The 13,071-nt window shown below is 35.0% G+C and overlaps 1 protein-coding gene across 7 annotated transcripts in view; it reads right to left on the reverse strand.

Annotated features, from left to right (window-relative positions):
• Positions 1 to 2,138: 2,138 nt before the first annotated feature.
• LRP2 (LDL receptor related protein 2) overlaps positions 2,139 to 13,071 on the reverse strand; it is a 150,908-nt gene continuing 139,975 nt past the window's right edge. For 6 of the 7 annotated variants that reach the window (XM_085584371.1, XM_085584370.1, XM_085584369.1 and 3 more), the window contains 12 exons: positions 12,688 to 12,816; positions 11,795 to 12,015; positions 11,187 to 11,363; positions 10,564 to 10,683; positions 8,433 to 8,523; positions 7,804 to 7,871; positions 7,523 to 7,643; positions 6,875 to 7,004; positions 4,832 to 4,951; positions 4,617 to 4,736; positions 4,118 to 4,189; positions 2,139 to 3,670 (listed from right to left, as the gene is read on the reverse strand). In XM_085584371.1, coding sequence (XP_085440497.1) covers positions 3,509 to 3,670; positions 4,118 to 4,189; positions 4,617 to 4,736; positions 4,832 to 4,951; positions 6,875 to 7,004; positions 7,523 to 7,643; positions 7,804 to 7,871; positions 8,433 to 8,523; positions 10,564 to 10,683; positions 11,187 to 11,363; positions 11,795 to 12,015; positions 12,688 to 12,816 — 1,531 coding nt within the window. In that variant the 3' untranslated portion in view covers positions 2,139 to 3,508. The remainder of the gene's footprint in view (positions 3,671 to 4,117; positions 4,190 to 4,616; positions 4,737 to 4,831; positions 4,952 to 6,874; positions 7,005 to 7,522; positions 7,644 to 7,803; positions 7,872 to 8,432; positions 8,524 to 10,563; positions 10,684 to 11,186; positions 11,364 to 11,794; positions 12,016 to 12,687; positions 12,817 to 13,071) is intronic. The other variant, XM_085584368.1, reaches the window with a different exon arrangement.

Consider the following 13,071-nt stretch of genomic DNA (forward strand, 5'->3'; position numbering starts at 1 on the left):
ATGAATGTCTAGTATTAACACAGTATCAGCTGTGCAGAAATAAATATCTACCCTATCAAAACTAGATGTCCTCTTCTTTACCACTTACTAGATTGTTAAAATTCTTTTCAGAAGACACTTTCTCCATCCCTCACCCCACCTTACCTGAAATTTTGAGTTCATAGGTAGGCTTGTAAATCCAGCACGTTTTTGAAGGCTGTTGCTCAGATATGATACCTCTATAGGATCTGCATTCATAAAATTTTCAGCTACAAACCTAATTAATACTATTCACACAAGACATGAACTCGAATAATAATAAAGTCCAGCTATTGCAGCATATTCCAGAAATTACAGTTATAGTATCTGGCCCCTTGATTATTCAACTCTGCAGGAAAAAAACCACAAGCAATTTTACAGATATGCAATTCTAGGAAAAATCATAACTCAACTGCTTTATACAAACAGAATATTGAAATGCAAACTTTGTCTTCCTAATATTAGTATAGTTAATGGGGAAAATACAAAAACAATGTGTATTTGTATTTCCTTCATCCTCAGTGTTCTGCAAATTAAAATTATTATTATTTAACTTATCAGATGAAATAGGTCATTAGAGTAGGCTATAGCAAATTCTTTCAGTTGTACAGAGTCTGTTCAGAATGGCAAAATGTTAGCTGACATTACTGTGCCTTTTGTACACTATTTCTATCTCTTAATCTGTTGGCCAGAGGCTCACCAACTGGTGCTCCTAGAGATATTAAAATTGAAGGGGTAAAGGTTTTATTTGCTGAAGTGCTGTGCTGGTGATTAATCATTAATGTGCAATTCAATTAAGCTTAAAAAAATACCATGTGCAGGTCAGAACTCCAAACGAAGAAGTTTCATCACTGTGTGTGAGAGGGCATGCTTGTGTGTTTGCAATGAGCAAAAAAAGGACAGTATGTAAAAAGTGCTACTAACCTTTAAGTATTTAATTGAAATTCTATTCTCTAGCAAATGACTTCAAGAATAAATTTATTTTACTTCATTTCACAATAAATACCTGCAGAGAGAAATCTTTCTATCTGGTCTGGCAGCTCTAAAGAGAATGTACATGAAAAAATTAATAGTATAATTTATCAGCATAGTTGCAGCATACAGACAGTTGTTAAAAATCTCTAAAGGTCAGCTTTCTTTGAAACAGAATGAGTCCAAAATTTAAGACTTCAAGCAGGGACTGTCCTGATGATGGAAAAAGAATACAAGTGAAAAATGAAGTTATCAGTATAATCTAAAACTTCTGTTGTACAAAGTACCAAAGCCTAAATTTTACATAATCAGAAGGGTACACTGATGAAGAGTACATAATCAGAAGGGTACTCAGTAGCTATGCTACTGAGAGGAGGAGTCCCAGTTGAAGCTTAGGAATCTTCACCATCAGATATGCTAAACAACTAAACCTACATACTACCTAACTGCAGAGTAACCCAGGGACTGTTTTCTTCCATATCTGAAAAGTTAAAACTATTACAGAGAAAAAAAAGTATTTCTGATACATGGTTCACATATTAGCAGTTTTCACCACACTGGTTCCAAATCTTTGACAAAAACTATTCCCAAAACTGACACTACTTATTCTCGTGGCATGCAACTGCAGGCAAGTCTTCTAGAAGAGTCAGCCCTGCCTTCTCCCTTTAAAACCCTGTGAATTCTTTCTTTAAGAACAGCACCTTGCATCTCAAATAAATCCTTACTGATGTGTCTGCTGTGTTGCAGACTCTAGGGAATTTTCTACATTAATGCACTCAGAAAAAAACTCTTTTAAAAACACATAATGTGCTTAAAAAAAAAATCAAAGCATCAGATTCTGATATCAGATATGAAAGGTAATTGAAATAAGGTTTTAATCACTTATGTCGATACTACCTTGATTGTCAGTCCCTCAATAGTAAGTTTCCTGTTTCAAGGGCCAGTTTACTGAATGTGTGTAATAGGGCAGCTTTCACACTTACAGACATACAATGTCAAAGACAGCATCTTACAGGAAGAACTTTAGACAGTTATGTGAAGCAGTAAGCACTATTCTTGTTTTACTATATCTAAAGCATTGTTGTTTTCATCTCAGAGTGCACGGAAGTCTCCATAACTGAAAAAAGTACATAGAGCCTTGACACAAATTATGGAATAGGAATATGATAAAATAATATGTTTATTAGACTTATTCAGCAGCATAATTTTCCAGTTGTCTTTTCTAATCAAAGTATGTTACAATGTAATTACAAGCATTCTAATTAGAAATAGTATATATTTTGAGAATTTATATATAAAACAATCAAAAGCAATCAAATAGCAAAAGTCTCAATCATTATAAATTCAGGAATCTTTTGTATGAGTAGCTAGCCTGGAATGCTGAAGAACATGGTCCTGTAATTGGAGTTTTCTCAAATGGTTCATGTTGTAGAAACTATCTTGGCTAATTAATAAAAGTGCTAAAAATATTAACAGTATATTCTGATAGAAGGTTAGAAGAACAACCAGATAACCACAAAGACTGCATTAGTAAAAATTGTTTCCCTTTCTATTAATATCCACCTCATGAAATAAATAGTCAATAAAATTAAATTTTCACATTTAAAAAAAACCTGAAGAATTTCTGAAATGAACCAGTATCTTTCATATTTTGCTGTTTGGAAATAAACTGTTACAGAAACCTAGCTACTTCATAGTACAAATTAGTTCCAGAGACTTCAGCCAAGAACAGAGGTATTCCATTGATGAGCAAGAGAAAAGCTCATTAAGTAGTTGTGGCACTAAAATCTAAATATATCCAGTCTTCATAGGAACACTATTAATGGAATTGTGTTAATTGGAACCTAAAGGAAAAGTATGTGTCTTATAGATTAAGAGGAAATTACATCAGGCAATTAAAATATTGTAAGAACAACATTTTGCACAGGTAACTAATCAGCATAATAATGCTGCATTGACTCTTTCATCTTTTGTTTAACACAAGATGAAGAGATACCCATTTTTATATACAGTACTATATAAAATAGGTGGCAAAGATGCCCAGAGCACCATCAGAATTTTCAAAAGGTGCTGTTATATAAGGTACACTCTAAAGACCCTGTAAATCAGTAATGTTCCTTTATGTGCCTTGTTTGGTTCTCTTTTTTTTTCAGTTTTAAGCATTTATATAATTAATTTAATTCTAAATATATGACAAATTCCATACAAATTTCTATTAGCAACATCACTGAACAAGATAATCTTAGAAAAATTTACAAATGTACAATATATTTATAACATTACTTTCAGACAGCTTCAGTGCAAAGATATACATATAGTACATCACGATAATTGTTCATAAAAATAGAAATTGGCATTTGTCAAAAAAACAAGGCATAGTTTCAATGTACGTCTCCAGCCACTGGCTAAGAGATGTAGATATTTTTATAAAGCATTTGAATGTGAACCTTAGACTTCTGTTTATAAAAAATATATGTGCAAATGGATGTGTCTAATTTTCCCTAAATGAGTTACCTAGTTACACCACAGAGTCCTCTTTAACAAGGTTGGCGGTGTCTTTAAATGTATCCTCTGTTGCCGTGTAAGCTATTGGTTGGTCTCTCTTCAGAATAATCTTGGGAGGCAGTGAAGGAGAATGGGTAGGGACATTTTCTGTGTTCTGTTGCTGCTCCTTTTCCATCTGCAACATGAAAATAAAGCCTTACATTCTAATGCACCATACATCCAACATTAGCTTTCAGAAACGGTAAATAAATATTCCTAAAGTTAAATATCATGCTATAAATTATTTCTGCAAAACACCACCTGTAACAAAATGAAATGCTAATTTCACCTTAGATAGTACAGCTGAGTAAAAACAATACTAGAAACTTACTCCATACACTAGAACTTCTACTTTAATGCTTAATGACAGGAGCAGCTGTGCCACCTGAGCTGAGCCTGCTCAACACCTCATTGTGCATGACATTTAGTAACCTCTGACAACCACTTCAGTCCCTAACCTGAACTGGAATTTCTGTGCTGTCCCACATAGCAGCAGAATCTACCAAAATTCTTTATCCTGAAAGCAAGAACAAAGTTCATCAGTACATTAGCTGAAAATAGAATTATATAATATAAACAATACCTCTGCATATATTGGGTTTTCAAAATTAGTGTTTTGTTTCTTTTTTCTCTTGAAGAAACTCCACTTTGATTCCTGAAACACAAAAATTATTAGAACACCACACATTTTTCTTGAAACTTCTCTGGAAACTGCCATTACAGTGTTGGATTCCACTTGCACTGACTGCTACCCCAGTGACTTCAGATGGATGTTCTTATATCACTATGTTGTAATTCTAAGCATGGAGCCCAAATTACTTTTTTCGTTAGATTACCAAGTTATTTCACCTAAAGAAGTATTCACAAAAGATTAGGCAACAAGAATTACTGAATTACTTCATGAAAGCCTATATTCCAGACAAGTACATCAAAAAGGAAAAAACTGTCTTGAAAACAACATAAGGGAAATCATTGAGGGACATGAAACTACAATAAATTGACTGCATCAGCCTAGCAATTCAATTTTTCTGATCTGGAGCAGAAAACAAACAAGGCAGTCTTAGAGCATTTTTATTTCCTACCGGAGGTGCATCTGTACTTTGAGGGGTTTCGTTTGGGCTGGTCCTTCCTGTGGTAGAGATCACAGAGGAATACACAGGATTTTCAAAATTTTCATTCTCCTCACTTCCAGCTGCTGCTACCTGCAGGAGAAGAAAGAAAATCAACATTCTTCAAAGAAGAAAAGGTGGACATAAGGGAAAATGAAAGGTAAAAGTCAAGCAAAAATTTATCTTACAAGTGTTGGCCGAATGACTGTAACTGCTCCAGCTGTGCTGGCTCCACTATCTCTGGTTGTATACATTGGATTTTCAAATGTGATTGGTTGTTTCCCCGACTCCACTGCAAAGTTTTCATTCTGTGGAGGAAAAAAAACCAACAACTACAGTGCAATAAACACCTCCATACTCCTAGGAATTAATATGTAGTCAAACTCTACATCTTGAGAACACATGTTTACTTTCACATAGGCTTAGACAAAACCTTTATCCATTAAAATCACAACATCAATTTACTTCTACTCCCTGACTTGGCAGTTTGGATTACTGATTGTTCCAATATTATCCCATTTTCTGGATGGACAAAAATCCCCACACACATTTTAATACTTGATTCAAAGTATTTTATGATGAGGAAAGATGACTTTCACAAATCATCCCTTCAACAGGGAAAAGATATCAAAGGAAAAAAAAATCCAAATAAATATTTTAATTTAGAGACTTCAACATGTCATACAAATTAATAAGCAGTAACTGATATACAAAATAATAGGATTCATTCATTTTGTCCCAGCAAGGAGATTACTGTATTTTTTGAGACAAAGCAGTGTGTCCCCTCAGTTATGTCAGATGGGTTACAGCAGGTAGGAGGATAATGAAAACCAAACCCCATCCAGATGCACTTGTCCTGCTCTTTGACACAGCTTCATGACAGAACCAGCAAGGAATAGCACAGGAACAGTACAGCACCTAATTCCTTAAACCTGCTTCATTTTCATAAACCACTGCTTCATGCACAATGGACTCATACTTTTTGCTACCAGAATATAGCTTTTTAGAACACAGTAAACTCTTGTCAGCTCCCTCAAACTAGATTGACTAAGAATAGCCTCACGGAAAAATATTCAACATCTACTCATGCATATATGATGTTAAAATTTTAGGAGGCACATGCCACAGTTCTTCACTGCTGCACACTAAACCCTTTGAATCCTTTCCCAGTGAACATAACATTTTTTTTGTTTATACTCTGATTACATAGGGAGAACCAACACCACATATGTAGAGATAGTCTGTATCCAGATCTGTTATTGGCAACGTATTAACTGCATTGCTTGAGCTTTAGTATGTCAATATCAAGCCAGAAAATGTCAAGTACAGCCAAGTTTTTTGTGCATGAAGAAGATTTGGGGTAATATACAAGCCTAAAGCTATTTTTCTAGTATTTGCCAAAATGCTCATGTGGATGTTTTGTTACACAAGCTGCCTAATTTTAACAATTACTGTGTTTCTTCATCTAGACAAAGGTCATACTAGGAGGTTATCTTCTTTAGCTGTTTCATTTCATATCTATTCACCACCAGTTTAGGGAGTTTCCACCTTATACTTGGCAGCAAGTGCTTACTATTCAAACATATCCATGATCTGTTTCCTAAAAGTAAAAGTCGTTTGTACATTGTACTTCTTATGGTAAATGGGAATAACACAGGAATCTGCTGTTTCTCAGATGTGTATAACAAAATATGGATGAAGTAGAGTTACACTTTATGATGTCCCCATAACTGTTAAACGTTATTTGTTTAAACTTTATAAATTAAGAAATTTCCAAATCTATACTGTATTGCATAAAATAGTAAATAGTGGTTAGGAGCGAGTTTTACCTCCGAATGCTCTAACATACCATCTGGTTTTGAAAACTACACATTTTAAACTGTTCTATGGAGCACAAAGGTCCCAAAAAATTCCAAGTTACAATGCTGTCATTTGTCTACTCATTCTCTTTATATCCCATGAACGTACTAAAGACAAAAGAGGATAATTTACTTCATTTATGCTGTATAAATCTTGGAAAATTGCACATTATTTTAAAGAACATTGTATATTTGTCCTTGCCTTCAAATTACGAAAATCTATTTCAGGAAACTATCAATCATTATTCACTTCTTTTTTTAGAACACATTTATCATCCCACTATCATTTTATATATAAAAGGCTTCCTTCTATAAGCTACTAATTACATTAAAGAAGACAATTAAAAAAATTATTTGAGAGCTAAACCTTACCATTTGCATTGCTCTGTCTATAGCAGAATCTCCCCTAAAGCCAGAGACTCCTATGTCCATAGTCACATCTGCTCCAGATCGGAAAGTTACCCCATTGCCATTTTCATTAGATTTTACAAGACTGCTTAAACTATAAAAAACCCAAAACAAACAAATAAAAATAAAACAAAAGTAGAAGAGATTACACAAGAAAGAGAGTTTATAATACAGGTTTTTTACTTGCTCTTCTAAGCATAATTATCACTTTGAATTTTGGCAAGCTAGCATCAGAAGTTGTTCTGATCAGAAGTTCATCTCAAATACCTTTGTGTGGTCATGTAGACATCAAATGATGTCAATGAAATAAAATTTCACAAAATGTACCTATATTTTGACCACTCTTACTTCAGTGCTCATTTAAAGACAAATGCATGGACTCAGTTATATACACGGATCTACTCAGTAACAAAGGATGACAATAATGATCAGCTATGGTATTGCTTGGAATGAAAAATACACTGGAGTTTCTGCAACACTGCACTGCCCATATTCCACAAGAATGGGCACACAGCAAAAAAAATTGATTTTTCAGAAATACTTAGAAACAAATATACATTTCCAGTTCACATGTCCACAGCCATTCCTGTTCTGAAAGTCTTCAAAACATACCTTGGTAGTTTGGGAAGCGCTGGTAAAAGGGAGCCTGTTCGTCTGTAGTTAAAAAAGCCTCCAACTGCTAACACTCCAATTATTATGATTAGTATGACTGTCAGCAATACTGCTACTGCTGCTGTCAAAGACAGAAGTATAAGAAAACATTCAAGCAAGCATAGTTCAGTGCAAAAAAAAGAGCCCAGAGAATTAGAAGCCTGACCCTGAACAGGTATCATGGTGAGGTATTACACATTCTTTAGCTCAAATGTCAAGTGCAATATATTCTTGAAGCTTACTTGTTCCAGGAGGGACTCCTTTTGACAATCCTATTTCACAATAATTCCCAGTGTATCCATAAAAACATCTGTAAATGTAAGAAGGATAGCTGACTGAATGCTTTTATTAAGTTTGAGATCTCAGCTTTATGATTATATTGTGAAATGTATATCTACAACCCAGAAATTTTAACTCCATGCACAATAATTATATATTGCACTGACTATATGTAAATATATTATGTCTCCTATATTCAGAGAACTAAAAGTGAAAATAAAAAGTGCTGAGTCAGAAGATCTGGTTTCAGTGGAGCATTGGTGGCACCTGCTGGCTGTTCCAAGCTACAGTTATTGAGAGTTACTTTTCCATTGTTATAATTTTGGGGTATAGCATTTTATTAGAATCTTCAGAGGTTTGCCTTTTTTGGGTTTTGGTTTTGTTTGGGCTTTTTCCCCCCAAACTGATACATTTACATTACTTATTGATTGATATTTTTATGCATATGTTTTTTCACAGTTGTTATAAAAATGCTACTGCAGATGCATGACACCTTCTGAAGTGTTTCCAATCAATTTCAGAGTTTAATTTTTTCCTGAGACTAAACCAGCACAGTCTGAATGAGGACTACCCTAACAACATACAGACTTACTTGCATTTGGGAAGACTGCTTTCATCTATATAGCATGTTCCACCATTCATGCACCTGCAAGCTGGTGGCATTGTGGGAGGGGATTCAATAGCTGCAAAATTCAGAAGCCATATATGCATTATCAAGACATCTTCAACAGACAAAATAATATCAATAATGCATTTTCTTTGTCTCTATAGATCTTGCATATGCAAACTCACAGGCTGCTTTTCAGAATTTTTTGGTTTTGATAGCACATGTGCTTGCTGCTATTTTTTTCTCCAAATTGGCTTAAATTAATTGAAGCAAAACCTCTTCTCAGAACATAACAACTTCGTAGAGTGTAGGCACAGTCAGCTCAAGAGCTGTGTGTCTGCTCACTTTCTTTTTGTCACACAATACAGCCCAACACCCTTCTAACCTCTGCATTCAGAAAGCACCAATGCTTTCTCTCTTTTGTCCAGGCCCTTCCATTCTACCAGCAGGAAGTTGTACAGAGAAGGCTAAACTGGAATGCAATTACTTATGAAGAAAAGCAATGGATAGATATACACATAGAGTAAGAGCGTTATTCTAATGCTGAATCAAATGGGGGAAAATAATCATACTAGTATTCAGTAAGAGCTCTGGATATCCTGTCAGAAAAGTGTACTTAACAAGGAAAAGCCCTGGATCTGAGCCATTATTATAGGCTATAGACTGAGGATGGACATAGATCATAGTATTTTGTCACAAAATTTTTATCAGCCAGAGGAAGGAAGTATGTTGCTACAATGTTTCTTACAGGTAAAACGCCCTTCAAGTAAATGGGGCACAAAAACCAGGAAAGGCAGAGGTTATACAGGCTGTCTCTCAGTAGCTGCAATAGAACCAAATAAACTAAATATATGTACAAAAGCTGTTTGGTCACCACACAAGCACAGTTTTCTTAATTCCCAAACATTTTATATATATATATACATATATACATATATATACATATACATATATATATACATATATATACATATATATATATACATATATATACATATATATAGTAGTGTGAGTAAAGAATATCAAATTCAGTGTCCCCAGAGCAATAAGCAACCATTAGCAAATGCAATCAAACACAGTTATTGATCCCTAACTTAAATATAAATACATATTGCATACATTCATTCACTATTACATATTATCATAACCTCAAATTCAGTGTCCCCAGAATAATAAGCAGCCATTAGCAAATGCAATCAACACACTTATTGATACCGAATCTAAATACATATTGCATACATTCATTCACTATTACATATTACTATCACCTCTTTCTGCAGATCACATGGCAATAGGAACAAACACTAATAATTATTAAGAAAAATGTAATTTAGAGGTAAGGCAGGGTAAAATTGATGCCATTTTCTCTTTCAGTGCAATTAGAATATAATTCAGAGAAGATTAACCATAGGAAAGATGCTACAAATCATAATACAATAAAGATATGTTACAAGGACAAGTATGAGAACATCTGGCTACCACCCACACCACTGAAAGGTAAAGTGGGAGAAATAGAAATTCTGCAGTGATATTTTCACTATTTTCAGTGAAGGCTGAGAAATTCTATTTGATTTGTGCTCCTGGAAGCTCTGTGAGGGTTTTTGCTACAATGCAACAACGAAGCATGAAATTTTAGTGCCTAAAAGGCTTTCCAGATTATAATTATCCAGAAGTTATCTCCATCTACAATCTTGCGTTCTGTAAACTTTAAGTTTCTATGACACTGATTAAGCAAGAGATTTTACAGAATTGTAAATAAAATTGTTAACATTATTTTGTCAGAAATTCTTGGTTCTGAAATCAAGGCATTCTTAAAAAAATATTTTGGTATTTTAAAACAAAAATCAGAAAGTGTGACCAGTTTTGTAACTGGGTCTTCTCTGGTTGGACTGACAGACGTATATCCATTTTACAAATGGCATGCAAAGACATTAAAGAAAACATACAAGATGACCACAAATCAGTGATGACCGAGAATAAAAGCCAGATATTCTGACTTACCAATATCTATTACATCAGTTAGCTTATCTTTACATACTTCTAATTCAGTAATGCATTTGTATTCCTAAAGAAAAGCTTCTGTTGCTTTCATTTCCAGTTTGACAAATTATTCTACCTGCATCACAGTCCGTGCTGCTGCCTTCTAGGAACCGAGTCCCTTGAGGACATGAGCAGGTGTATCCTCCTGGTCTCAGCAAGCAGAGGTGGCTGCAGACATCTTTACAAGGATTAGGCACTGAAAAAGTAATAAAGTGATAAAAATTTGAAGAAGCAATGCAGCATATTCCTGAGGTAAGGCAGCGCAATTCCATAGTCAATTGTGTCAACACACCACATTTTCTCTCTGCCTTTTCTTACACCCTTACATTCTAAAGGGAGTGATAATGGCTGCTGAGAGCCCATATAGCACCAGGAACAAACCACTCCAAGTATTAAATGACCAGCACTTTACCAGGATAAATATATATTATGACTGTCCTCATGAGGGAGGGGGAAAAGAGAAATGACAGGGTCATTTTCAGAGACTCAAAAGACCTGTGTATTATGTTCCACTGTTGATTTCATTTTGGCTGTGCAGAAAATACTTGTCAGTCTCTATTTAATTTTTACGTTTTCAGAAACTAATATTATCATTTACTAATAGACATGTTATCAAAAGTTTACTAAGCTCTTTGCAGATATCAATACCAACTTCAGTTTCATAGCAGGAAATGGCTTACTGGGATCCTGATTACCCACCTGATTGATTGTATCTGTGCTGGTGATAGATGCGCACTTGGGTAAGCCATGGATTTACGGTCAGCACTTTCACTTTTTCTCCACTTCCAAATTTATCCTTCTTCCAGACTTCTCCTCGTTCTTTAGCTATCCAATATAAATGGCCTTCAAAGACATCAAGGCTGTATGGACTGCCCACTTCTCAAAGGAACCAAATAACAGACTGTAAGCAAGCAAATCTCCAGTAAAACAGACAAAACTTCTGTTCTTCAGCTTAAATACATGATTTATTGCTTTCATTTTAAGACACATGCCATCATATATTTATATCCTCATGTGCCAGACCTCTTCATGTCTCAGTGTCCACACGGACGATACTGATTAATAGTAACCATAAAAAAGCAAGAATCTAGTTTTCCACATTGTTTCCTATTTGGGTCACAAACTCCACTCTGGGAGTCCAGTTACCAGACATCCCTGAGCCTGATGTGTCATTGATCATTTTATAAAGGAGAAACTACTATCAAGACTTACTGTTTGAAAAGCTCCCAAATGTAGCCCCACTTGTGAAGCCCAAGTGCTTGTTAGCACACACCTTGCTTACTATTAATTGCATAGTACATTCTTACCTCCATGTAGTACAACGGTTCTGTCTGTCCCATCAGGTTTCATGGATTCAATTATGTTTTCTTTAGAATCACTCCAATAGATCCTATCATTGTTCAAATAATCAATAGAAAGTCCAGTTGGCCAGCCAAGGTCTTCCGAGACCAGCATTTGTCTCTGTTGTCCATCCATCCAGGCACATTCAATCTTTGGTTGCCTTCCCCAGTCAGTCCAATACATGAGCCTAAAAGGACAGAATGAGAAATGGATACAGTTCAGAATTTGGTCACTTTGGAGTATCCTTTGGAGTTTCATGGAAAAGGTCAGCAATGGTAAAAAAAGCTGTTCAGCAACTTATGTTTTACTGATGTGACTGGGACGGTCACAGAGATCTCACTGAAAAATAAATACCAAAAAAACATCCATCAGTCACAATAAAGCTGTAGCATCCATGTCACTTCACGGAGTTATGCTGCTGTACTCCAACTGAGAGAAGCACATACCAAAATATCTCATGATCTACCATTTAATCCAAATTGCAGCAAGCCCAGCTATTGAATCTACAAGTGCATTTACATTGCTTTCCCCCATGGAGGAGGCTATGACTGTCCTGCTTGGAGCTGGTGAACAGACACTCTCATCTATTTCCCTATTTCAATAGTAACAGAAATTTGCTGGGCACATAATAATGTAGAAAAGCGATTTTTATTTGAACCATCTGGCCTTATCACCAACACAAGCATCCATGTTAAACCTAACCCTAAAATGCTTTCTCATGCTCACAAATGTTGCAATGTTAGTAAAAGGAAGTTCCAGAAAACATTCCCTTAGTCTTTCCTGAAAAATTTACCACAGTGGGTTTTTTTTTGTTTCAGATAGTTTTGAAAATAATTCTGGTAAAACCTGCAATACTCACCCACGTTTTGGATTGACAGCAATAGCTGCTGGTTGATCGAGGTGAGAAAAAATAAGCCATTTTCTATATCGTCCATCTAATTTTGCCACCTCTATGCGATTAGTCCCTGAATCAGTCCAGTAAAGATGTCTGAATTACATAAAACAAAACATTCCAAAAGTAAATAGTTTATACTTGGAAGAGGAATAAAAAAAAAACTTAAGAAGAAACTCTAGCAAACTTGAAGAAAATTAATATAATGAACCTGCACTGATTATTGAACTTGTATAGAATATACAAACCCTTAATATAGGTAAATTTAGCAAATGTCTATGATCTGTTGGCTCACTTGTTTTTTTCCTGTGAAAAAGTTTCTGCAGCTACCTCTGGTCCCTGTCAAATAAT

The sequence above is a fragment of the Lonchura striata genome, chromosome 7 (genome assembly GCF_050655825.1).
Source record: "Lonchura striata isolate lonStrDom1 chromosome 7, ASM5065582v1, whole genome shotgun sequence".
NCBI classification, from domain to species: Eukaryota; Metazoa; Chordata; class Aves; order Passeriformes; family Estrildidae; genus Lonchura; species Lonchura striata.